Below are 23,774 nucleotides of genomic sequence, written 5' to 3'. Positions count from 1 at the left end.
ACTCCTCTGCCTTCTCTCCATACCCTCACAGATATGTGATCAGGACAAGCCACCTTTCCACTCTTCATCCGCCTCATACAGACGACATACGTCTACGTAAGTAAATAAAATGACAAGTTCAATATTTGCTTTGTCGCAGGTTTAAGGGTAGTCGGCTGATGATTAATTGGCCTGTCGTGGACACTATGCATCCCTCTCTGTTCATTCATTAACTGCTGTGTGTGTAGTCTAGGCTACGTAACGGCGGCTGAGCTTTTAAAGGCGGATCTCTGCGCCTGAGCGCACTCTCCGAGGCGCAGACCATACAGCGCACATTCGCACCACAGTCCCTGAAAACCTTTAAACTCTCTCTTAAACGGGACGCTTGATGCTTTAAGACTGTTTCGATGGAAAGGAATATTTAGCTTTTTTCCAAGAAGCGGAAATTACATAAAGCAAAGTCATTCTACCTTTAAAAAAAACAACAACAACAAAAACACTCAAAACTAATCGATCATCGCCGGCACATCATCACAAAGAATCTGACGCACAAGGAAAAATGTAAGTGGCGTATTTTATTAAAAGATTTAATTACGGATAGTTTATCCTCTCTTTTTTTTTTCGTCTGATCTGACCGTAACCTCTTTTTCACTTATTTCAACTGATTTTCTGTATCTTTAAAGTCTATTAGAAAGTAGGCTTGTCAGATAAGTAAAAAAGAAAAAAGAAAGAAAAAGGAAAAGACAAGGAGAAAGCAACAATTGAACGTTGAGAATTAGCTTTTGAAATAACCAAACAAAGAAAAACCACAATATTTAGTGAGAAGCAAAATGAATCGATCTCTTATAGAGTTTTAAGGACTTAACCACATTATTATTGTTATTATTATTACTGATGTTGTTGAGAACAAATACACCTGTCTGTAACTTGTAGCTGTATGTCCACTGTGTGGCTTCAGGAGGGACTTTGTTTGAGGATGGGGATGGGGGGAGATAGTGATCTTCAGAAGTAGAGGGGCCCATGCAGGAATAGAGGAGTGTCTTATTGATCATGAATGCAATAAAGAGCCATATAGCCTGGCATAGAAGAAAATCTGAAGTACAATCCATGTTTTTAAAATCCACAGACAGCACAGATGCTGGTTAAATAAGTCATATTTCATGACTATTCTTCTATAGAAAGTTATATATCTATGGTGGGCGTTTTTTTTCTCTAGAAACATGGTAATAGTGAAGGCTCTATAGGTTGTGTAATCTCTAAATGACGTTTCAAGTGAAAATTGTCCAGGTGTCATAGGACTTTCCCAACTACATTTTAGGCCATACACAAAACTACAAATGAATCTCTGGAGACGTGTGGGTATGCTGACAATCCGTATGTCTTTTCTCTGTCTATACAGCAACATGTTTGTTATGTAGGTACCCTCCGAGGGTGTTGTGTTATAGTTTTGATGATTTTCGCCCTTATGTGTTTTTTTCTTAAATTTTCTTTAAATAATTAATCCTAAATGAACATTTGTCACTTTGCAATACACAAATCTCTGCAAAAATAAATAAATAAGCTCTCATTGTTTGATATAAAGACCTGGAGGTAATCTTTGTATACACTGCACACATATGCCTTTCACTAACAATGTTTATATAATCAACTTTCCCTCTATTACAAGGTATAATGTTGCCGTGTCTAACTGGAATCCCATGATTTTTATCTTCCCCCAGGAAGAATAGCAGAGATCGTTGGAGAGTGTACAAGAGGGTGAGTGTCATGTTTCTCCTAGCCGTGGTTGCATTGGCCGTCCAGAGAGGGAGCATCAGCTTCGAGCTGGAGAGGCATGCTCGTTTGGATGCTGCTCAGGAAGCAGGATCTGGAGCTGACTCATACCTGCAGATAAAAAGTTTCTGGAAGTCTGGCAGCTACCAGTCAAAGCCAAAAGCTCCAACCACCACAGAGAAGCCCAGAATCCCTGAGGACGGCAGGCCCACAACTTGGGATGTAAAGAGTTCCAACTGTAGCGCCAATGTCAACTTTTCTAAACACGAGTGGTTCAAGAACCTCGAGGACAGTTTCAAGCAGTTTTTGCTTTATCGGCATTGCAGATATTTCCCCATGACCCTCAACCACCCTGAGAAGTGCACAGGGGAGGTGTATCTGCTGATGGTGATTAAATCAGTGGCCACTCAGTATGACCGCAGGGAGGTCATCCGAAAAACATGGGGCAGAGAGCAGGTGGTGGACGGCAAAAGGATAAAGACCCTCTTTCTTCTTGGTAAGTCCTCCAATGAGGCAGAAAGGGCAAATCATCAGAAACTTGTGGAGTATGAAGACCAGATTTACAACGATATTCTTCAGTGGGACTTCTTAGATAGCTTCTTCAACCTGACTCTCAAGGAGACCCATTTCCTCAAGTGGTTCCATACTTACTGCTACAACGTGCAATATGTCTTCAAGGGGGATGATGACGTCTTTGTCAGCGTGAAAAATATTTTTGAATACCTGGAAAACAGCAGACACAGAAAGAACCTGTTTGTTGGGGATGTGATTTTCAAAGCGAAGCCTATTCGTAAAAAGGACAACAAATATCACATCCCCCAGGCTTTGTATAACAAGACGCACTACCCTCCATACGCAGGTGGAGGCGGTTTTCTAATGGATGGAAGTCTCGTGAGTAGGCTTCACTGGGCCGCAGACACGCTGGAGCTTTACCCCATCGACGATGTCTTCTTGGGCATGTGCCTGGAGGTACTTCAGGTCACGCCTGTCAAACACAACGCCTTTAAGACGTTTGGCTTGGTGAAAAATAAGAACAGCAAGTTGAACCGAGAACCTTGTTTTTTTAAGAACATGATTGTGGTGCACAAGCTGCTCCCGTCGGACCTCCAGCACATGTGGAATCTGGTCAACAGCGAACTAGTCTGTTCACAAAAGGTGGAGCTCCTATAGCTTGGCGAGAACACCGGGTGAACAGCGGCACCGAGCGAGCTCAGCCTTGCCTCGGTGACTGCTATGAGGAAGTGCATCGCACTGTAAGGCAGGAGCCAAACTTCCTGGTATAGTTTATCAGAAGCTGTATGTGGAGTGAAACCAGGACAATATTTGAATTTTCTGTTTGTGAGCAGTTGTGCAATTTCTTGAAGAGGATTATCAAAAGTAAATTATACAGAGCTTATTTTATTTTTTATTATTTTTTTAAGTTCAATTAGAATTGTGTGCTTACGTTGGCATTTTTAAGGACCAACCCCCGTCGGCACACAGATTCAGAGAAAACCAAACTGTGCTGCTAAATCAATGGGCATACTAAGTTGATTAAGTTGTCATTAAGTTGGTGGGTATTTTATTCTCTTGTGTCTTTTTAAAAAAAAAATAATGACAGAGACTTATTCCTCTTTATCCTTCCGACATGATCTAGAATTGTCCCGACACAGAACCCAAGTCTTGGGTTCTGTGTCATGAATCACAACATCACCAAATCACACTGAACCCACTAATGTGAAAACAATTAATTGTGGTGGTGAACAAAATCCCAAATGCCTTTTATTTTATATATTATGTCTTATTTTGGATTAATCGTGGGAAATCATGTTTTCTTGGGTGAATATCAAAAATATAGAGGCAGCTAGTATTAGTGGGACGCCCTAGCAGCCAGGGTACAGCCTGCAGTTATGCTAGCAGTCTTCAAAGTGTTGCACATTGCATTCATGTGGACAAGGATGTCATGCAGAGAAACAAACAACTCTCTCTACCTCAATGATTTGGACAAAAACTCTTTTGTCTTTGATCACGTTTGATCACTATATCATGTCAATTCCTTCCTATGCAGTACCTGCTCCTAAAGTAAGATTGATACTGTCTGTACTGTTGAATTCCCTACACTCGCTGACTTGATCTGGAGCTCTTTTACATATATGCTAACTATCTGGGGGGGGAAACGACTTGTTACATACATGTTTTCTTTTGATTTGAATGTGCTGATATACTTGACGTGAATTTGGTTGAGGGGTTTACAATGACACTGTGAACTTAAATTCTTGCTGGTACGACCATTATGACATGTTAATTTAATCGTCTCCCGAGAAAAGGGGGGGCTTGCCTTTTACTTTTAACTTAAGGCAACGGACGATAAAGGAATGTAAATGACCGATTGTGGTTGGTGGTGGTTGTGTCTGCATAATGTAAATATACGTAAAAATCGTCATGTACAGAGAATGCCATCTGTAAATAAATATCATGACAATTGACACTGTGTTTGACTTTATCTACATCAAATGTCTGAAAATAAGATAAATCCAACAACAGTGGATTGATCTTCCCAAAGAAACTACGTGGAAGTAAAAACCAAGGAATTGTGGTATACTTTAACAGATAGACGTTCAATGTGCCTACAGTAGAGAATTCTCGCTTGGGAGGGAAGTTGGGATTAAGGGCCGATCCAAAGATATGCTCAATAAAAATTAATAAATGTGTGAAAGATAAAGTGCTTAAAAATGGCATAAAATATATAGTATTCTGTGCCAAAGCTCAAAGCTCTTGAAGTAGTAAGTTAGACTAAAAAAACCTACATGAATCCCAATCCATTTCTACTAGCGTAATATGTGTGTTGTATAATCCAGCAGGTTGGATTATAGCCTGTTAAAAAACGACTTTTAGCTGCTCCCTTGATGACACGGGTGTGCCACTGCAGGTAACACCCTGCCTATCTGATTTGGCAGATTCCTACGCAGGATGCTTTTCCTGATGCAACCCCCAAAGGATCTATCTTTGACAGAAGGTGGAAAGGATCTCAAAAAACTACAAACACTTCAGGTTTTCACTGAACTTTGTGCCCCTTTTTCCTCTTTTGTATTTGTCTTCAGAAATGCGCTGGCTACTTGTGGCATTTCCCACTTTTTCTGTCACGTGTCACACCGCAGTGAAGCTATCTCACAAAAAGATAACGAGGGCATCGCAAAAGGAAACAAATACCCCCTTGTTTTCCACAATCTCTTTCAGGACAACAGAAGCCATGCAGAAATGGAATTTGCCTTCTCTGTATTGTATTTCACCAGGACACACTCACCGGCACAAAAACCATAGCTTAAGTTTTATCTCTTTCCCCTTTGTTAAACAGAGTGATCGGAAGTCAAACCCACAAAGGATCGGAACCGAAATCTCCCCATTGTGAATTTGCTCTATCGGTGTGTTTTATTGAGTATGAGCTGACAATAGGACTGAGCAATAGCTGAGTTTTAATTTTCCACACTGCATATAGCGAACAGGGAGTGACAACTAGTTTACACAGAGGTCAGTAAATAGTGACTGTACTGCAATGTACAATGGAAATGGTGAGAGTCAAAGGTATCTCCTCTGCCTTAATTGTGTTCCTATTTTTCAGCTGTTAAGCCGTCCCAAACCCAAGCACCCAAGCAAGTAAAACAGCCACAGCAGAGCAACCAATTCTTACTTCACTACCTTTGTAACCTCTACACTGAGAGGAACGCTAAAGGAAGTAAACATTCATGAAACCCAGTACGCTCTGCTGAACTTCCAACACACATTCCGAGATTTTCCCAACCAAAGTGACAAGAAAAGAAAACACAGGCTTATCAACTACTGGCCGACATTTACTTTAATCTAAAGTGAATTTCTCACCACGGTGACTGTTATCACTGTGTGGGAAACTAGTGCTGTATGGTCAGTCCACAGCCAGTTTCCCAACCAGCCTGTAGACCAGGAGCCGAATATTTGCTAACACTAATTGGAGGAAGCTTTTGATGTCAGCGTGGCCAATGGGTGAGGTGGACAGGGATGCAAACCTTCACACCAACCCTCTATTTTCTTCAAAGACCTTTACAGCAGCAGCACTGACATAACAAAAGATGGGAATGTCTTTGCATAGACTTAGATTAAGAGCCGTCTACAGGCTGAGAAGTTGGAAATAAACTGCATATTTGTTTGTCACTGGCCCAAGGCAGAAAATCACACTGCTATGTAACAGTATCCCAGTGTTTATTAATTGAAACTGCTATCCAGCATACCAGTGAGTCAGATATGTAAACTGATGTATCCTTGGCACACACAGAAACTGTTTGCACTCAGGCATGAGAGCAGATACAGATATCATGGTGCTGATCAGTCAGTGTCACTATTATTGTTCCACAGTAGTGCCCTATAAACCCTGTTACAGAGACTTTTTACATTTTTCCTGTAAGACATGACACCGGAGGTGATCCCAGTGTGTAAAAGCAGCAGTAAAACTTTACAGAGTCATCGTAATACCCACAAATGAAAAACCAAGCACATTTTTTTTCAGTATTACAAGCATCCAGGAAATGTAAAAATGATACTATTGTAGTGAAAAAGTCATAGATGTTTGTAGGGTAGTACTGTGGAACACTATTGATACTGGGTTAGGATTGGGGTAGGCTAGGATTTGGCTTGTAATCCTCCTGTATTTCTTAACTTTTTGGTGTAGTATGAATGGCAGTTGGGGAGGTGTTTGTCAATAGAAAAAGCTGTCCAACTTATGAAAATGTAATTTAAAGTTCAAATTCTATTCACTCCTTCACATTTCCCAAAGCCTTCCGGTGGGCCAGATTGAAGCCTTTGCCTGGCTAATTCTGGTCCCTGGGCCTAATATTTGAGATAACTACTATAGACATTAAGACAAAAAACACTATACAAAAACAATAAAGTTAATAAAGCTTGCACCTTTTCTTTCAAAAATATGTGTTTTGGATGGATAAAGTGGCATACAAAAACCCCCACAATCTTTACAATCATTATCTGTGCTGTACGTAAGTGCTGTACATAAGTGAAGAGAACTAGAGTGAGATTATTTAGATTAGCTGATTATCAGATGAGATAACACTCAGTGTTTATTTATGTGTCTTCTTGTCTGTCCACATAAGCTTTCAACAGAGTCCTGAAACAGAAAAGAAAGCACGGCAGTCACTGCAGACGACCGTCACAAGGCCACAGAGAAACGCTAGCGTGACCTCTGTCAGTGTTGAAGGCAGGGAGGGGTTGGGGGTGGTACAACAAACCTCTCAATGGAGGTATTCAGTGGTGCCATCATCAGTGCCTCCTGCCCAGGAACCTACAGGAACAAAGATCCCTGTTCAGCTGGGAGAGCCATCTGATGGCAGCATGGCGCTGTCTCCTGTCTGCTGGTGTCACTGACAAAAGACACGCCTGCCACAGGAACTCCGAGTCAGGTCGCACCGAGTCCTCTTACATGTGAACAATCAGAGATCAGAGTTACAGTAACAGCCCGTCCTTTATAGAAGTGCTGTTTGCTGATAGTTTTTGTCACCTACTTGCCTGGATTACATAACTTTTTTGCTTCTTAAGATGACTTTTTTTTTTTTTAGCATTTTTGCCTTTATGTGATAATTGATCATTGAAGATACACAAGATGATGGGGAGAGAGAAAATAGAACGATTATATTATATGTGTTAGAACCTCTTCTGCCCTTAACAAAAATACATTTTTAATGTCACTCACACCTTTTGCCTTTTAGATAAATAAAGCATACACAGGAGTCACTTTGCTAAACTCTGACTGCAGCTTCTGGCTTGTGACAGGAATGCTATTTGTGTTGTTTGCTCAAAGTGGTTTAACATCATTCATGAGATTTGTTTGACATAGGCTAACTGTCTCACTGTTTGAATACAAGCAATCACTTTTTGTGCCTAACCCCTGGGTCAGTTTCGAAGCTGGCTGCTGTATTTTATGATTTTGGCAATCTGCATAAAGAACTGCTTTCTATCAGACATCCATTACATCTGTGGTAAAGCGTGTTAAGATGAGTTGATTCGTACTGAGTGCAAATCTCTCAGGCTTATTTGCGCCTCAGTTTCAGTCGGCTTGCCCTCTAGCGGCACCGTGTGGTTGACTTATTTAGTACAGCAGTATCTCAACATGTATTCAAAGCACTCGTGATCCTCAGACAAAATAATCCCCTTCTTGTCTAATCTTTGGAATCTTTTTATGGTGTTTTATTTTAATATCAGAGCCTGCTATTCCCATAGTGCTTGTTGTCCACTTTGTATGTGGTAAAATAAACCGCAAGTGTTCCCAACAAAGCTCTTTATCCTCTCCAGGATACTTGAGGGTGCATGGGAGTTTGCCCAACCAGTCTACATGTGTTTTGTGGACTTGGAGAAGGCATTCGACCGTGTCCCTCGGGGTGTCCTGTGGGAGGTGTTGCGGGAATATGGGGTGTCTGGCCCATTGCTACGGGCCATTCGATCCCTATACAACCGTTGCAAGAGCTTGGTTCGCATTGCCGGCAATAAGTCGGACTCGTTCCCGGTGGGTGATGGGCTCCGCCAGGGCTGCCCTTTGTCTCCGGTTCTGTTCATAATTTTTATGGACAGGATTTCTAGGCGCAGCCAAGTGGCGGAGGGCTTTCGCTTTGGTGGCCTCAGAATCTCATCTCTGATTTTTGCAGATGATGTGGTTCTGTTGGCTCCATCGGGTGAGGGCCTCCAGCTCGCACTGGAACGGTTCGCAGCCGAGTGTGAAGCAGCGGGAATGAGGATCAGCACCTCCAAATCTGAGGCCATGGTTCTCAGCCGGAAAAGGGTGGAGTGCCCACTCCGGGTCGGGGGATGAGTTCCTGCCCCAAGTGGAGGAGTTCAAGTATCTCGGGGTCTTGTTCGCGAGTGATGGGAGAAGGGAGCCGGAGATCGACAGACGGATTGGGGCTGCAGCTGCAGTAATGCGGACGCTGCACCGGTCCGTCGTGGTGAAGAGGGAGCTGAGTGTAAAAGCGAAGCTCTCAATTTACCGGTCGATCTACGTCCCTACCCTCACCTATGGCCACGAGCTGTGGGTAGTGACCGAAAGAACGAGATCGCGGATACAAGCAGCAGAAATGAGCTTCCTCCGAAGGGTGGCTGGCCTCTCCCTTAGAGATAGGGTGAGAAGTTCGGCCATCCGGGAGGGGCTCAGAGTAGAGCAGCTGTTGCTCCACATCGAAAGGAGCCGGCTGAGGTGGTTCGGGCATCTGACAAGGATGCCCCCTGGGCGCCTCCTGGGTGAGGTGTTCCAGGCATGTCCCACCGGGAGGAGGCCCCGGGGCAGACCCAGGACACGCTGGAGAGATTATATCTCTCGGCTGGCCTGGGAACGCCTTGGGTGGCTGGAGGAGGTGGCTGGGGAGAGGGAGGTCTGGGCCTCTTTGCTTAGGCTGCTGCCCCCGCGACCCGGCCCCGGACAAAGCGGATGATGGATGGATGGATGGATGGTGTTCCCAACAAGCATTTTATTGACTTTTAGAGCTACCTTTGGCTGCTCCCTGATTCAGAAGGGAGGTTGCCACAGCCACAGGTGTATTTGATTTAATTTGAAAGAATGTCACAGTTCAAGTCTTTCGATACATTTTTCACAGGTATCAAGTGTGTAAAGATAACAATAAGAGTTTTTGTATCCTGAGGGACAGGTATCCACGTTTTAATTCCCTTGCTCCGTGCTTAAAGCAGCAGAGTTCATACTCGCAGGTCATTAGGAGACAAACATTTATTAAGTAACTTGGCCCCAGTGTGTTCAGTTTGTATGCTCTGTTGTGTTGTATTATTAAAGAAAGAAATCCTGTTTAAACAAATCTGCTTTTATGAGATGAAATCTTTAACGCTTAACTTTCATGACGATTAGCAAACTTTGCTTTGGAGCCTGAATGACTTTTAAGAGCTGAGAGGATAATCTAGTGACACTGTGTCATCATGCGTAGGCTATAGTTTCTTGGGATAAAGCTCAATCAAATCAAGGCCAAGTTTAATTAGTTATATACAGGTAACAATGGCACGTCACTACCAGCAATGAAATTCTTAGGTCAAAGCCCCTTAAAAAAAAACAACAAAAAACAACAAAAAAACAAACTGATTACACATACGTAACATAAAGAAATATATAAATACAAATTACTAAAAATACTGTGGTGGCTGTAGTGCAGAGGTAATGTATTTACATGTACAGTGTGTGCAGTGATTGCACCAACTGTCTAATATTTCAGTAGTTCAGTAGAACTGATAGATTGTGGGTAGAAACTGTCCCTGAATCTGCTGCTGCGAGTCTGGATGCTCCTGCACCTCCTACCTGATGGAAGGAGTGTGAGAGGTGTATGGCTGTGGTGGGTGGGATAAGAGAGGATCTGTGGGGCCTTCCTCCTACAGCGCTGTCAGTAGAGGTCCTGGATCCTTGTTCTTGCTCATGTTAAGAGGCAGATTATTGTCCTGACGCCATGATGTCAGGGCTCTTAGCTCCGCAGTCCTCCAGATCCTCTCACAACAAACCCCATTTTTCTATTCAGATCTTTCTTATTCTGTATATTCAATATGAACACCATACATACATTCCAGAGGTTTTAGGTTTATGAAATTTCATAGTTAAACAAGAAATAAAAAAAAAACTGGTGGCCTACAGATCACAAACATCCAAAATAATGTAACAAATTGTGAATAGCGTCAATTCGCATTAAGGTTTTGGAGAGAATACCAATAATGGAGCAAGCCTCTATGAGCGAGCAATTTGCAATGGTGGGAAGGAAAAATTCCTTGTAATAGGAGGAAACCTGGAGTAGAAGCAGGCTTGGGGACGGACAGCCATCTGCATTGATGTACTAATCTTTAAAGCAGAAAGGTTTGTTTCCTGAATACAAACTTGGAGATTCTTCCACAAGGAGGCCCACAAGTAAACCAGCAGTCTGAGCCTGAATTGCTTGATTATGATATTTCCATATTATGAGGGGCCAATAAAAAGAAACCAACATTGAAGAAATAGGATCTCTTTCTCATCTTGGGATTTCAGCACTTTCAGAACAGCCTGTTTATAATGATGCATGCATTCAGTAATTCTAATTAGAAACTGTTTCTACGATTTCTAGGGCTGATTACAATAACCTCAATTTCTTGTGAACTTATGGGTGATTCAGGCCTTTCAGATAAGCCTTTAGTTCACTTCATGGATACATAAAACTATAAAAGTATCATCCGCACAGCAATCAAACTATATGCATTGTTTTCTAATATTACCTTATAAAAGAAAAGCATGTATAATGTCAATAGAACTGATACTAGCACAGAACACTGTGACCAACTTATGTTAAATAAGATTACTCCCAATTTAAATACACAACTGTCTATCAGATATGTGACCACAACCACAGGAGTGCATCTTTTAATACTAACAGGATCTCTGTAGTAGACTATTGTGATTAATATTATCTAACACTGCTGTGAGGTGCAACAGAACAAGTACACAGTGCACTTTCAGAGGCCAGAAGATATTTATAACCTTCACCAGTACGGTTTCTGTGCTATGGTCTGTTTTTGTCAGTAAACCCTGACTGAAACATCAACGAGATCATTTCCTTCTCAAACTATGTTAGTTTTTCACAAACCTTTGAAATTAGAGGAAGACTGGTAAATAGTTTGATAACTTTAGCTGGAACTGATGTTTTTTTTGAGTAGTGGTTTAATTAGAGACAACTTTAAGTCTGCACATATCCCATTGACAGAGAAACTGATCAGCCCTAGTGAAAGTGGACCCTGTCTAAAGGACATGACTTTGAAGACAAATTATTGCAAGAGTCATTTAAAAATCACCACATACAAGGTTTTAATCGTCTGAAAATCGTCAGATGGGGGGAAAAAAAATAAAAATTAGTCAATGCACTACAAATATTTTATGTTACATAGATTAGAGGTCTTTCATTTGCAACTCAGACATCGACAGCATCCCACAAAACAAGCAAAAATGTGAACATTTGTCATTCTCAACATCCAACTCATGAGGAAGGACTCAACTCTTATCAAAATATGCTTTGCACATTACAGTAAAAATTAGCTTCTAAAGTAAACTAAGTGACAAAATAAGAACAAAACATATGGATACAAGTGTATTTCTTTTTACAAAAGGTAAAACGAAATCATACAAACGGTTTAAATTTACACAATGTATCTGACAAAACCAAACATTTTTCACAGCGAACCTGATCTATTCCATTTTATTCCTCCAGAAAAGCAAGTGTGCTTCAGGGGCGTGAGGTGCAGGTTTGCATTTAGGACATTCAGTATTCACGTCTTGATTAAGCTGAAAAGGTCAGAAGTACCATTCTGGCACAGAAGGGGGATGGAAGGTCTGAGGGGTCTAAATAAAGGGCTAAAATGCCCATTAACAGTTAAATATATACCAATGACGCTTTGTGGAATGTCCAAAAGCTCTGAAAACTGATGCAACCAGAGTCCTTTCAAAAAGTAAAATAGACTAAGACTTTAGTCATCAAACTTTATTTTCTTCCCCTGGGGTTTGCCTCCAAAGCCACCGCCACCTCTTCCACCTGAAACAAGAAAGACGGGCAACTTAATCTACAAGGCAGCATGTTTAGCTATTTTACAAAACAAAGATAAAGAGGCACACTTAGACATCGCTCTGTTTCAGTTAACTCTTGGAACAACAAATGTAAAAATCTACCAGCTTAAAGCTGCAAGTCAGTTAAAAGATGACCATTGTAGCCACAGGTTTAGGAGTTTAATCCCTTACCTCCGAAACCACCGCGTCCGCGTCCACCTCCACGAGGTCCTCCTCGTCCTCTTCCACCGCCACCACGACCACCAAAACCGCCAAAGCCACCACGGCCTCCTCTGCCGCCACCTCGACCGCCGAAGCCGCCGCCACCTCGGCCTCCACGGAAGCCACCTTCACCCTTGGGCTTGGCGTAGTCCAGAGTCACCTTGCTGCCGTCAATCTCGCCATCCTCCATTGCCTCCTTAGCTGCTTTGCAGTCATCCTCATTGCTGAAGTCCACAAAGCCGAAGCTATAGAGCCAGACAGGTTAGGGGACGAGATAATGGAAAATGATTCTAATAAATAAATGTAATTCTAATGCAGTGCCATGAATTAAACTATTTTACTTTGTCGGGTGAAGTATTGGTTTTTAAATAACTCATCTGAGCAAAGTCATCCAATTCAAACCACATCGAGTCTGTTTCACATCAGACATGGGCAACTGCCACTAAGGCAGCTGCCTGTTTAACTGCGACTTTGCTCTCCTTCTCATACGAAACCGTACACTGTCATTGTTAGACAGAGCGGTGCTCAAGAGAAGTGCTGGAGAAGGAGTGTTTGCACCTGTTCAAACTTACCCCTTTGATGACCCTGTATCTCTGTCTGTCACTATCCTGGCTGCTACAGCACCCTCAAAGGCATCCTTGAGGGTCTCTTCTGTTGTGTCCTCAGAGAGACCCTTGACAAACAGGGTTTTAGTTGGACCTGGTAGAGAAGATGGCATCATGTAAATAAGCAAAATAATACCCATCTGGGCAAATCTAAACAATTAAACAAATTAAAATTCATGGAAAGATCAGCTCAGGACTTGACTATCTTTGAATCTTCACAGAGTTTCAGGAGATAAAGATTTCATCACAGCTGGAAGAGTCTCAACTAAAAAGACAACCGATTGGTTTCATGACCTACCTGAGTTTCCCCTGTTCCAATCTCTGCTCTGGCTGTACTCCAGTCGAATTGATCGGCCTTCAATTTCTGTGTTGTTGAAATTTTCTAGAGCATCTTTAGCATCATCTGTGCTCTCAAACTCCAGAAAAGCAAAACTAAGGAGAGAAGAACAACGATAGAAAAAGAGTCAACATCTGTTTTGAAATGCTTCATCTGAATGTCTCGCTGAGGGCTATTAGGGTTAAAATGTTTTCATTTTGTCATTTTAGAAAGTTTACTGTAATTGTTGCACAGCAGACATAGGCAACACCCATGTAGGTGGGCAGGCCTGTTCTAACTGTGCACTGGCTCTACTTCTCGTGCGACTCCAAGTACTATCACGAGGAAGATTTACAGGAGCTCAAGAGAAGGCGCAGGTGTTTTACACACCATGACTACATTTGAAAGATTGAAAGCCCTCGTTGGGGTTACCCGTGGCCACACAGACACTCACCCTTTGGGTCTGCCATCTCTCTGTGGAATCCTAATAGAAACAGCTTTCTCAAATGTGGACTGCAGCACTTCCTCTGTTGCGTTGAAGGAGAGATTGTTCACGACCAGGGTCTTGCTGGCCGCTTCAGATGCTACAAAAAGAAAAGATGAAACATTCTTCAGCCGTCTTATGTTATGTTCACTATAGATCAGTACATTTGCAGAACTGGCATTGGCCATACAAACACAGACACTTTCATTAAGAGTATAGATACTTATGCATTCTAATAATTGAAATTATTGGAACTGCTTGTTACAAGTAGCTTGTCTCACAGTTCTACAAAATATCTCAAGCTTACCTGATGCTCTGGCTCCCATGTGGCTCTTCTCTCCAGTGTAGTCAATGATGATGGATCTCCCCTGTACTTCAGAGCCCTGGGTCTCCTCCATCGTTCTCTCTGCATCAGCCTCAGTTTTGAACTCTACGTAAGCAATACTGTAAAAAACAAAACAAAAACATGGAACATACTCTTAAAAAAAAAAGGAACTGAGTGATAATGATGAAACTTAATCAGCAGATCATGTTCTACAACTACTGCCCATAACTTCAACTGTTTACTATGCTGAAAAAAAATTTACAATCTAGCTTGTTCTTACCCTTTGTTTGAAGTATTCTGGCCAGGAGGCACCCGGATTTCTACTGCGTCTTTAAAGATCTCTTTCAGGTCATCTGCCGTTGCGGAGAAGGGAAGGTTCTTCACAAACAGTGTCCGTGCGTCCTTCTCTGTGGGCCATATGTCAGTGTCAGCGAGTACAGGAACAAAATTATTTTCCATCCACAAAGAACTGTTTCAATTCATGACATCCATTACCTTTTTTGGTGTCTTGCGAGCCTTCTTTGCTGCGGGCCTTTTCCAGTTTCACTTCCTGGCCCATGACCTTTTTACCATTGAGCTCCAGGCCCTTCTGCAGGTCCTCCTCAGATGCAAAGTCCACATAGCCAAATTTCCTGTAGAGTTAAAAATGCAAGCAACATCAGACATGCCACCTTCAATGAATTTAAGTGTCACAGACCAGCTTCTTTTTTTAACTTTACAAATAAAACAAGGGCGCTGTCATGCCAGTTACAATGACAGGATACTTTAATATTTTACCATAAATTTAACTTGTTAACTGTTAAATATTAACAAGCCAAGTAAACCATTAACTTGTTTCTATCAACCGGCTATGGCCAAACTGTCTTCAGATGTTAATCTCAACTACATGGTGATACAAACAGAACCAGTCAAACACATCTGATATTTGTGATACACTCAAAATCAATCACTTATACCCAACGAGTGCATTTTGATAGGCAAGAATAAGCCAACCAGAAGGGATTAACTATGATTTGTTTTAAATGTAATTCTTACTTGTTTCCTCCTAACCGGACGTCTGTGATCTCAAGGCCGTTCTTGGAGAAGAATTTCCTCAGTGAAGCTTTGATCTCATCAAAATCTTTGCTTGAGTTCAAGTTTCCAACAAACAGAGAAAACACTGGCAAACAGGGAAAACACTTCAATTACTTTTGGTGTAAAAATGCATTATTGATATTTATGTTGACATTTTGGGATTAGCATTAAGCCTCTTGTTGATAAACGTAAAGAAAGCTTATTAAAACAGGCAGAATATATTTATTCTTACCCTGTCCTTCTGACTTTGCTTTCTTGGCAGGTGGAGTGTCCTTTTTGCTCTCAGCCTTCCTCTTCGCAGCTGTGGGTTCTAGTCAGAAAGGAGAATGACGACAAAAAGAGAAAGTGAGTGGGGCAGTGAGTCTTCATTGTACACATCATCAACAAAGTACAGTACATAAGCCATCTTACAGCACACACACATCTTTATTATAGGGTGGTGATCACTTTTGAGTGACTTTATAAGAACTGGGAGAATAACACTTTCACTTAATTTTTATTTATTTATTTTTTTAAACTCCCAAACTTACTTTCTTCTTCCTCCTCATCGTCGTCCTCCTCCTCATCGTCATCATCTTCGTCATCCTCCTCATCATCTTCAGACTCTTCCTTGGCTTTAACCATGCCTGCTTTCTTTGCCTTGGTGGCTGCTGGAGCAGGAGTAGTGTCCATTTCCTCTTCAGAGTCTAAAAAGCAGAATCAAAGCCGAAGACGTAAATCTCACAGTAACTGTGGCCGAATTCAAGTGCATTGAAAACGAGTATTACTGTGTGTCAGATAGTTCAAAAGGTGACATCATACGTGATCAGTATTAAGTCCCTTGTTGATCATCATACAATGTTAACTATTTCAATGGCTCCTGTTAAAAACAAAAAAATGTGAGGATCAGTCTTACCATCATCATCATCATCGTCTTCATCATCGTCTTCTTCAGATGACTCTTCTTTAGCAGGCTGAGCCTTTGCAGCCTTGGCTGCAGGCTTTGCTGGAGTAGCCTTCTTGGGGGGAGGGGCTTCCTCTTCTGACTCGTCATCATCATCATCATCATCAGAGGACTCCTTTGCAGGCTGAGCCTTTACTGGGGGCTTTGCTGCAGGCTTAGCTGCCTTCTTGGGTGGTGGGGCCTCTTCTTCAGATTCATCTAGACAAGAAAAAAAAAAAAACGAGTTTGTTCATTTCATTGCAGAAATTTTCAACAAAACCTCTTTAGAGTTCAAAAAAGGGCATTAGGTTGTAACAGCGATTGAGGATAGGACCGGCAGACAGCAAAATACACACCGGTACCGAAGACATAGCGCTGTCTTTGTTTTTCCTCCGTACATTACACACATGAGTACTAAACAACCACATGCATGCCAAGAAATGGAGGATGTTTTGTGATGCATTACATCACCAGACTGTTAGCACAAATACTTGGATCAGATTAAAATGAAGCCATTGACAGTTTTATTAAAAACACAGTACAACGGTAATTACTATCAGTCACACAATACCAAAAGCCATACCATCCTCCTCCTCATCATCATCATCTGACTCCTCTGCTTTTGCAGCAGCTGCCTTGGCTGGTGCTTTTTTAGCCGGAGTTGCTTTTGCAGGTGTCTTCTTTGGTGGGGGGGCCTCCTCCTCCTCTGATTCGTCTATATATAATAAATAGCAAAATCGTCTTAGACAATATTATGCTCATTTTAAGATTTTATCTTGTTTAGATCAAGAATGTATATTATGAATTTAGACAACACGACACATTCACCAGTTGAGTGGAAACAGCAGTTTTCATAACTGAAGGTTTTCTTTCTAAAGACCATCTGTTTCACTGTTGTAACTAAATGTCAAAAACAACGTTTTTCTTAACTGAGCGATGCCTGATGCATTTAATAACGTTAGAGGGACTCACTTTCTAACATCTGGATGATCCTTAAACATCAAAACAAACAAAGTAGGTCAATCTCTATATATTAAAGTCCAGACTAAATTTCACCTACATACTGGTTATGTGAGATACGTGAGATATGAGTATCATTCAAGTAGTTTCATTTTGGACCTTTATTACTTACCAGAATCATCATCTTCACTTTCTGCTTTTTTGGCAGGAGTGCCATTTCCAACTTTGGTGCCTTTGGCTGGTGTGGCTTTCTTCACCGCTTTAGGTGGAGGAGCCTGCAGTTTTAAAAAAAAAATTATAATAATAATAAAAAACACTTAATACCACATTTTACATTTTAGCCATAAAATACTTGAGACAACGTCTTTGTACCTCTTCTTCCTCATCACTGCTGTCCTCTTCGCTGGATTCCTCCTCAACTTCTTTAGGGGGTGGAGGGGCTTTTTTCTTCTGAGCTGCTTGCTTATTTGCTGCCTTCAAAAGAAATCCCGGAATGCAAAAATTGTTATTACCAATGTTTTTAAAACCCAACAATAATGGAGCCCTACAAGTAGCCAAGCATAGATTCCGGTAAAGAAGAGGGTCTAACAATCATGGCACCCGCTGCAGCATGTCCGCAAACATGAGGGGGCTTTAGGCCACGTGGAATTCCACGGTTAAAATATAAAACAGGAGAGCCGTGCCGCTTGTTCAATAATTAAATCATCAACGGCAAACGGTTACGTGAGTTTAAAATAAGCCACTCAAATGATAACTGTGCGCGCCGATGGGGTTTCTCGGTTTTGGTTGCTTGCCTCGTGTGTCACTCAGAGCAGGCACAGAACCCACGTGGAGCTCTAGAGGTCGGTCAGCTAGCATGCTGGGTAATTTTACCATTTGCTGACAAGCATTAAAAAATTATATTTATATATATATAAAAATATATGCCGAACAGTTATCTAGAAAGTCCGTTACGTGACAAAGTTTTTAAGTGGGGCAATTTAAACTTCACACCGAGAACTACCAATATTTCCACAAAATGAAGTAAATTAGAATCAAGTCCGGGTATGAATGCGCTAATGCTAGTGGTTAAGCTAGCCGCGTGCTCAAATTTTCGGTTTTTACAACAGTTTTCTAACAAATGTTAGTACAGGTTGGCAGGCTGGCCATAAATTGATTTTGTTTTAGTCTTTCTATACGCCATACTTAAATCGAGAGCGCGCACGAAATCCACACTAAGCAGCGGTTTAGCTTAGCAGGCCAGAGAGCCAAAAGCGAGGCACAAACATGGCTGATCGCAAACGAAAAAGGCGTAGTAAATGCGGCAACACCACCACCATGTTGATTCATTTAAAAAAAAAAAAAAAGAAAAAAAGGCGACAATCGCTGCTTTACCTGAGCGGACATTTTCTTTTTCCGCGAATTCACCCCCTTTTTTTTTTTAACAAACGCACCAACTTCTGCTTAAAGGCCTCGAGCGTAAACACAAGCCTTCTTTCTATTACAAACGCACGCACTATTTTTTAAAATAGAATGACGTAATCTTACCTTTGCTAACTTCACCATTGTGCTGTTGTGTGTTTCAATAAAACACGAGAAGCTGGACGTCTGAAGATGAATTTAAAAAAGAATAGCTAATGTATGCACGTGGACCTGCCTACTCGATGGGACATTGGACAGGAAAGACAGAGACGACGAAGACGCGCTCGGTACTCCCCTTCTTCGCGCGCTCTCGCCGACCCGCCCACATGACTATCTCTACCAATCACAAGCTAATGTATTTGCGTCGTGCCCGCGCCTCACCCCACATACAGGAAACATTGAATTTTACTACTCTAAGGAAATACTGTATAACTATTCTCGTCTCACTATATCACTAAATACATGACAAAAACACGAGGCAGCACTGTCAAATCTACCGTGTTTAACCTTTAAAGTCAATGTTATGACAGTCTGTATTTAATATGAACATGTATTAATTACATTGCTATTATATCATTATTATTATTATCATGGTTTAGTTTTTAATATACGTATAGTTATAGATGTTTACAGTTAAAATATTAAAGAAAACTATTTTCTGCAATTTCCCGGACTTAACGCTACAGAAACCATATACAGCTTATTGTCACATATCCCATGCAGCTGTTTACATGGCCACGTGGTTCGGCACGGTTGCCAAACGATCAACCACGTGTAGTCCACCACGAGGTACACGCTACACTATTAAACAGCGATAGTTCCCAACTAGTATAGTATAGTATAATCTAAATACTTCAAAGTGGGGTATACATAGTAGTTCAGTCCAGTTTTAGTACATGTTTTTCATGTAACTGTATACATTAAAATAAAACTTAAAAAAAAAACCTCTACATAAGGTTTTTCCATGCTCGGAGTTTGCCTTTGCAAGGATGACTACACACAGGAAGGATGTAAGCAATAGATATTTGTTGCCTTTTTGGTAGATGCGTGCATTTAAAATGATAATAATAATATTTAGGCTTTTTTTTCCCTCAGTGAAGGAACCTCTTTTTAATTGCCATTAAGTTACTTTTACATTGTAGATAATTTTAAATATAAATATTCATACATTGTTTTTCTGTTGCACAATTGAATCCTGGAGCCAACCAGCTGATTCCCAGGGCAACATGAAGAGCACATTTGAGTAATTAACCCTCAACACCACACAGAGGCAGCATTGCATTTAACATCACTCGGTCTTACGGACTAGTCTCAGTGAATTACAACTACCTTTGATTTGAGAAAGATAATGTAACTTTATTGGTCCCTTCTTCTTTGTAATAATAATGATAATAATGATAATCTAACCATTCTCTTGAACTTCAATATCTTTTGTAGTCAGAAAGCTCACAGAGTAGCCATTGTTCTACCTGTCTACCTGTACAAAATGTTGCATTCTGTCCAACTTTTGCCCCTTTTCTTAGTCTTGCTGTGACATTCTGGACTTGTGATCACAACTGTAGTTGACTGTGTTTAATTATTACAGTCGTCCCACTGTTGGTGGTTTTAAAGCATATCAGTATAACTGAAAAAACTGTTTTGTGTAAAAAAAACCCCACAAAAAACAACAACAACAACTACAAAAGAAAAAGAGCTACTGAAATTGCCACATTGAAATAACAAAGGTACATACAACTACACAGCAGTGTCTATGCTGAATTTGCAGAATGAATAGGTGTGCCTCTTTGCAAAAACCCTCCTGTCACTCTGTCTCTTGTTCAATTATTCACTGCTGTCTTTCAGCAACAATCATATGACCCCTTATGAGCAAGTGCTTTGGCAACAGTGGGAAGGAAAAACTCCCTTTTATCAGGAAGAAACCTCCAGTAGAACCAGGCTCAAGGAGGGGTGCAATCTGCTGCGACCGGTTGAAGGTAAATGGATGAAGACAGGACAAAGACATGATGTAGAAAAGAGCCAGAGATTAATAATAATTGAATAGAAAGATGTGTTTAAACACAGTGAGTGAAAAAGGTGACTGAAAAAGAAACACTCAGTGCATCATGGGAATCCCCCGGCAGCCTACACCTATTGCAGCATAACTAAGGGAGGATTCAGGGTCACCTGATCCACCTGATATGCTTTATCAAAAAGAAAGTTTGAAGCCTAATCTTAAAAGCAGAGATAGTGTCTGTCTTCCAAATCCAAATTGGAAGCTGATTTGGTGAATGCACAGACTATCTCAATACGATGAACTCATGTTGAGAAAAACAGATTTGGGTGATCTGAGCTTTGTGACTCGTTATCCTCTTGGAAGCAACCTTCAGAAGATGGTCATAAAGGAATGCACATGGTCAGCAACAATACACAGGTGGACACAAGGGGCCCAAAGTGTTCCAAGAAAATATCCCTCTCACCATTGCAGCAAGCTGAATCACTGATACAAAGCAGGATGGATGCATGCTTGCATGCCAGATTTTGATCCTCACATCCAAATGATGACCGATCAGACCAGTTTACATTTTTTCAGTCTGCTGTTGTCCATTTTTGTTGAGCCCGTGTGAACTATAGCCTCAGTTTCCTGTTCTTAGCTGACAAGAGTGGCAGCTTTTGCGGTCTTCTGCTGCTGCAGCACATCTTCTTCAAAGTTCAACATGTTGTGCATACTCTTCTGCATACCCTAGTTGTAACAAATGTTTATTGGAGGTACTCTTGCCTTCCTGTCAGCTCAAAACAGTCTCCAATTCTGCTTTGACCCTTGTCATCAAGAAGACATTTTCATCTAGAGAGCTGCTCACTGGATGTTTGTTTTTTTGTTTTTGTTTTTAGAAACTTCTCTTTAAACCCTAGAAATGGTGTTGTGGGATAACCCCAGCAGATCAACAGTGTCTGAAATACTCAGACCTGTCTGGCACCGGCAGCCATGTCTCATTCAAAGTCACTTAAACCCCCTTTCTTCCTCATTCTGATGCTCACTTTGAATTTCAGCAGAACATCTTTAACATATCTACATGCTTGAATGCACTGAGTTGTTGTCATGTCATTGGACCATTAAATTAATTGCTTAATCGTGCAGCTGAACACGTGTGTCTAATTCAGTGGCTGTATTTTAGAATGGTTAAAGATCAAATATAACAACATTGAAACTAGTAAACAAATTCACATGGCAATGTGACCGTGTACGGCTATATGCTGGCCTTTGATGAAAGCTTTTATTAACTGGAAGCTCTGCCACTGAACACACTGGATTTAACACAGCAGTGTGGATATATTTCTTGCTGTTGTTCAGTGTATGTTCTATTTTGTTGTTGGTGGGTGCAAAAGGTGTTATAACGATCCCCAAACACTACTTTCATTTTATTATTTTATCCTTTATTTTTTTTTAGACTTATGTGACTCATGTTTCTTGAACACCAGGTACATGAGGTGGGCATGTTGCCTTTGTGTTTTCCAGAGTAGCGTTTACACTTAGTGTGTAGTGTAACAGCTAGGTAGGCAGGCTGTTCTGAACAAGTACTGGATATTACGTTCTTTTCTTTTCAGTGAATTAATTATTGACTTTAATTCGGCTTTAGTTCTATAGCACCGGCCACCTCAAGGCCTGTTTTGTATGTGTGTGTGTTTAAAGTTCTATTACTATGAGTATGACCTTCCTACAGTCAATAATATAGGTTCACAAAAAAGAGACAAACACATCTAATTTATGATTGTAAATGTGTTTTCACAGTAAACGAGTACTCTCAGTTTGCTTCTGTCAGCTGTGCATCTCTCCAGTTTGCAAATCAGTAGCAACCTCAAAGTCAGATGCACACATTCACAACAATCACACCATAAATATCATGTTTCACGGTATTGGAAAGGAAATCTTTGAAAAGACTTTTACATTGACTTCACTGTATTCATTAGCTTGTAAAGTGTTCTCTCTGTATTTTTGTGGCTCTCACCCCCTTTAGTGTAATTACACCATGAAACCTTTGAGCAATGGACCTTTTTATGGTTTCACAACTGAGCACAATTTGTTGTCTTTTTTATGCTTCATTATTATAATCTGGGTGTGTTTGTTTTCCTTTTTAATATCGCACATATATGGGCTTTTCTCTATATGCTTGTTGTCTTGTTTTAAGCCTTTTAGTTTGGAAACTACGAGATAAAAAAGCCATTTTGCTTATATATCATCTTTATATAATGTTAAAGTATGTTATTCCTGCAACAGTTTGGCTGTCTGTGCAGGATGTATCCTGTTCCTTCCTCCCTATGATGAATTGGAGAAGCATAAGAGAATGGATGGATGGATAATTATAAGGTGATTTTACTGCTTATTTTAAATAATATTTAAATTTACCAACTGGTAACCGGATGTAATGTGTGGAAGAATTAGAGGAACATTAGGAGGAAGTGGCTTCCTATCATCTTTTTAATTAGTGGTCAACATGATGGGTTATTTGGGGATTACAGCGTTATTGCCTGAATTCTAAAGATCGCTCTAAGTCAAAATTTAAGTTTTCAGTGTTTTCTTCTATTTGTGCAGCAAATTTGTGCAAGAGCTTTCGACGGTGTGGGTACAATCATGCCAGGTTGAATGCAGGAGTATAGATGCAGCACCCAACAAATCTTTATTGTTTCATATAAATATGTTATCTGATAACACAGAGTTTCAGATATTTGCTAATGTTTGAAACATTTTTTCAATATCCAAGCAGGATAAAATCTTTAGTAAATGTTAAACTTTGGCTCTCTGTACCAAAGTGTGCCTTTTGTAACACCAACCCAACCGGCTACAGCAGATGGCTGCCCCTCATGAGACTGGTTGTGAAGGTTTCTTCCTATTAAAAGGGAGTTTTTTCTTCCCACCATCAACAAGAGCTTGCTCAAAGGGGGTCAAATGATTGCTTGGTTTTTCTTTTCTTTCTAATATTGTAGGGTCTTTACAACATAAACCGCTTCGAGGTCACTGTTTTATGTGAATTGGTGCCATAGAAATGAAACTGAATTGAACTGAATAAAAATGAATGGCGCTCCATCTAACAGCAGGGCAGTCTTTGTTTCTCTTCTGACAAAACCTCCAGAAGCCAGGCAGAAAATGCTCACAAACTAGAATTGACTAGTTTCACGGAACACA

General features: G+C 40.8%; 2 protein-coding genes and 2 non-coding genes across 4 annotated transcripts; 1 reads left to right on the top strand and 3 right to left on the bottom strand.

Annotated features, from left to right (window-relative positions):
• Window positions 1–299: 299 nt before the first annotated feature.
• Window positions 300–4,202, top strand: b3gnt7 (UDP-GlcNAc:betaGal beta-1,3-N-acetylglucosaminyltransferase 7). The gene is made up of 2 exons (XM_085247888.1): window positions 300–540; window positions 1,698–4,202. Coding segments are annotated over exons 1-2 (1,224 nt in total). The 5' UTR covers window positions 300–538; the 3' UTR covers window positions 2,920–4,202.
• A 7,348-nt stretch (window positions 4,203–11,550) lies between these two features.
• nucleolin (nucleolin multifunctional protein) lies at window positions 11,551–18,898 on the bottom strand. The gene is made up of 16 exons (XM_085246888.1): window positions 18,743–18,898; window positions 17,588–17,689; window positions 17,388–17,490; window positions 16,839–16,970; window positions 16,229–16,474; window positions 15,864–16,019; window positions 15,566–15,643; window positions 15,295–15,418; window positions 14,755–14,891; window positions 14,540–14,666; window positions 14,242–14,378; window positions 13,905–14,034; window positions 13,433–13,566; window positions 13,102–13,228; window positions 12,500–12,774; window positions 11,551–12,296 (listed from the first exon to the last, which is right to left on the bottom strand). Exons 1-16 carry the CDS (start codon window positions 18,758–18,760, stop codon window positions 12,232–12,234), a joined length of 2,091 nt encoding a protein of 696 aa, XP_085103014.1. The 5' UTR covers window positions 18,761–18,898; the 3' UTR covers window positions 11,551–12,231.
• LOC146558831 (small nucleolar RNA SNORA75) lies at window positions 12,940–13,066 on the bottom strand. The gene has a single exon (XR_014888815.1). It is a non-coding gene; the product is annotated as a small nucleolar RNA SNORA75 (small nucleolar RNA).
• LOC146558830 (small nucleolar RNA SNORA57) lies at window positions 16,563–16,702 on the bottom strand. Its single transcript, XR_014888816.1, has one exon. It is a non-coding gene; the product is annotated as a small nucleolar RNA SNORA57 (small nucleolar RNA).
• Window positions 18,899–23,774: the final 4,876 nt, after the last annotated feature.

Source organism: Mchenga conophoros, linkage group LG15 (assembly GCF_057382185.1).
Source record: "Mchenga conophoros isolate Kocher_MC1m ecotype Shallow Benthic linkage group LG15, M_conophoros_male_GT1.1, whole genome shotgun sequence".
In the NCBI taxonomy this organism is placed as follows: Eukaryota; Metazoa; Chordata; class Actinopteri; order Cichliformes; family Cichlidae; genus Mchenga; species Mchenga conophoros.
This window is presented reverse-complemented; position numbering and strand designations above follow the sequence as displayed.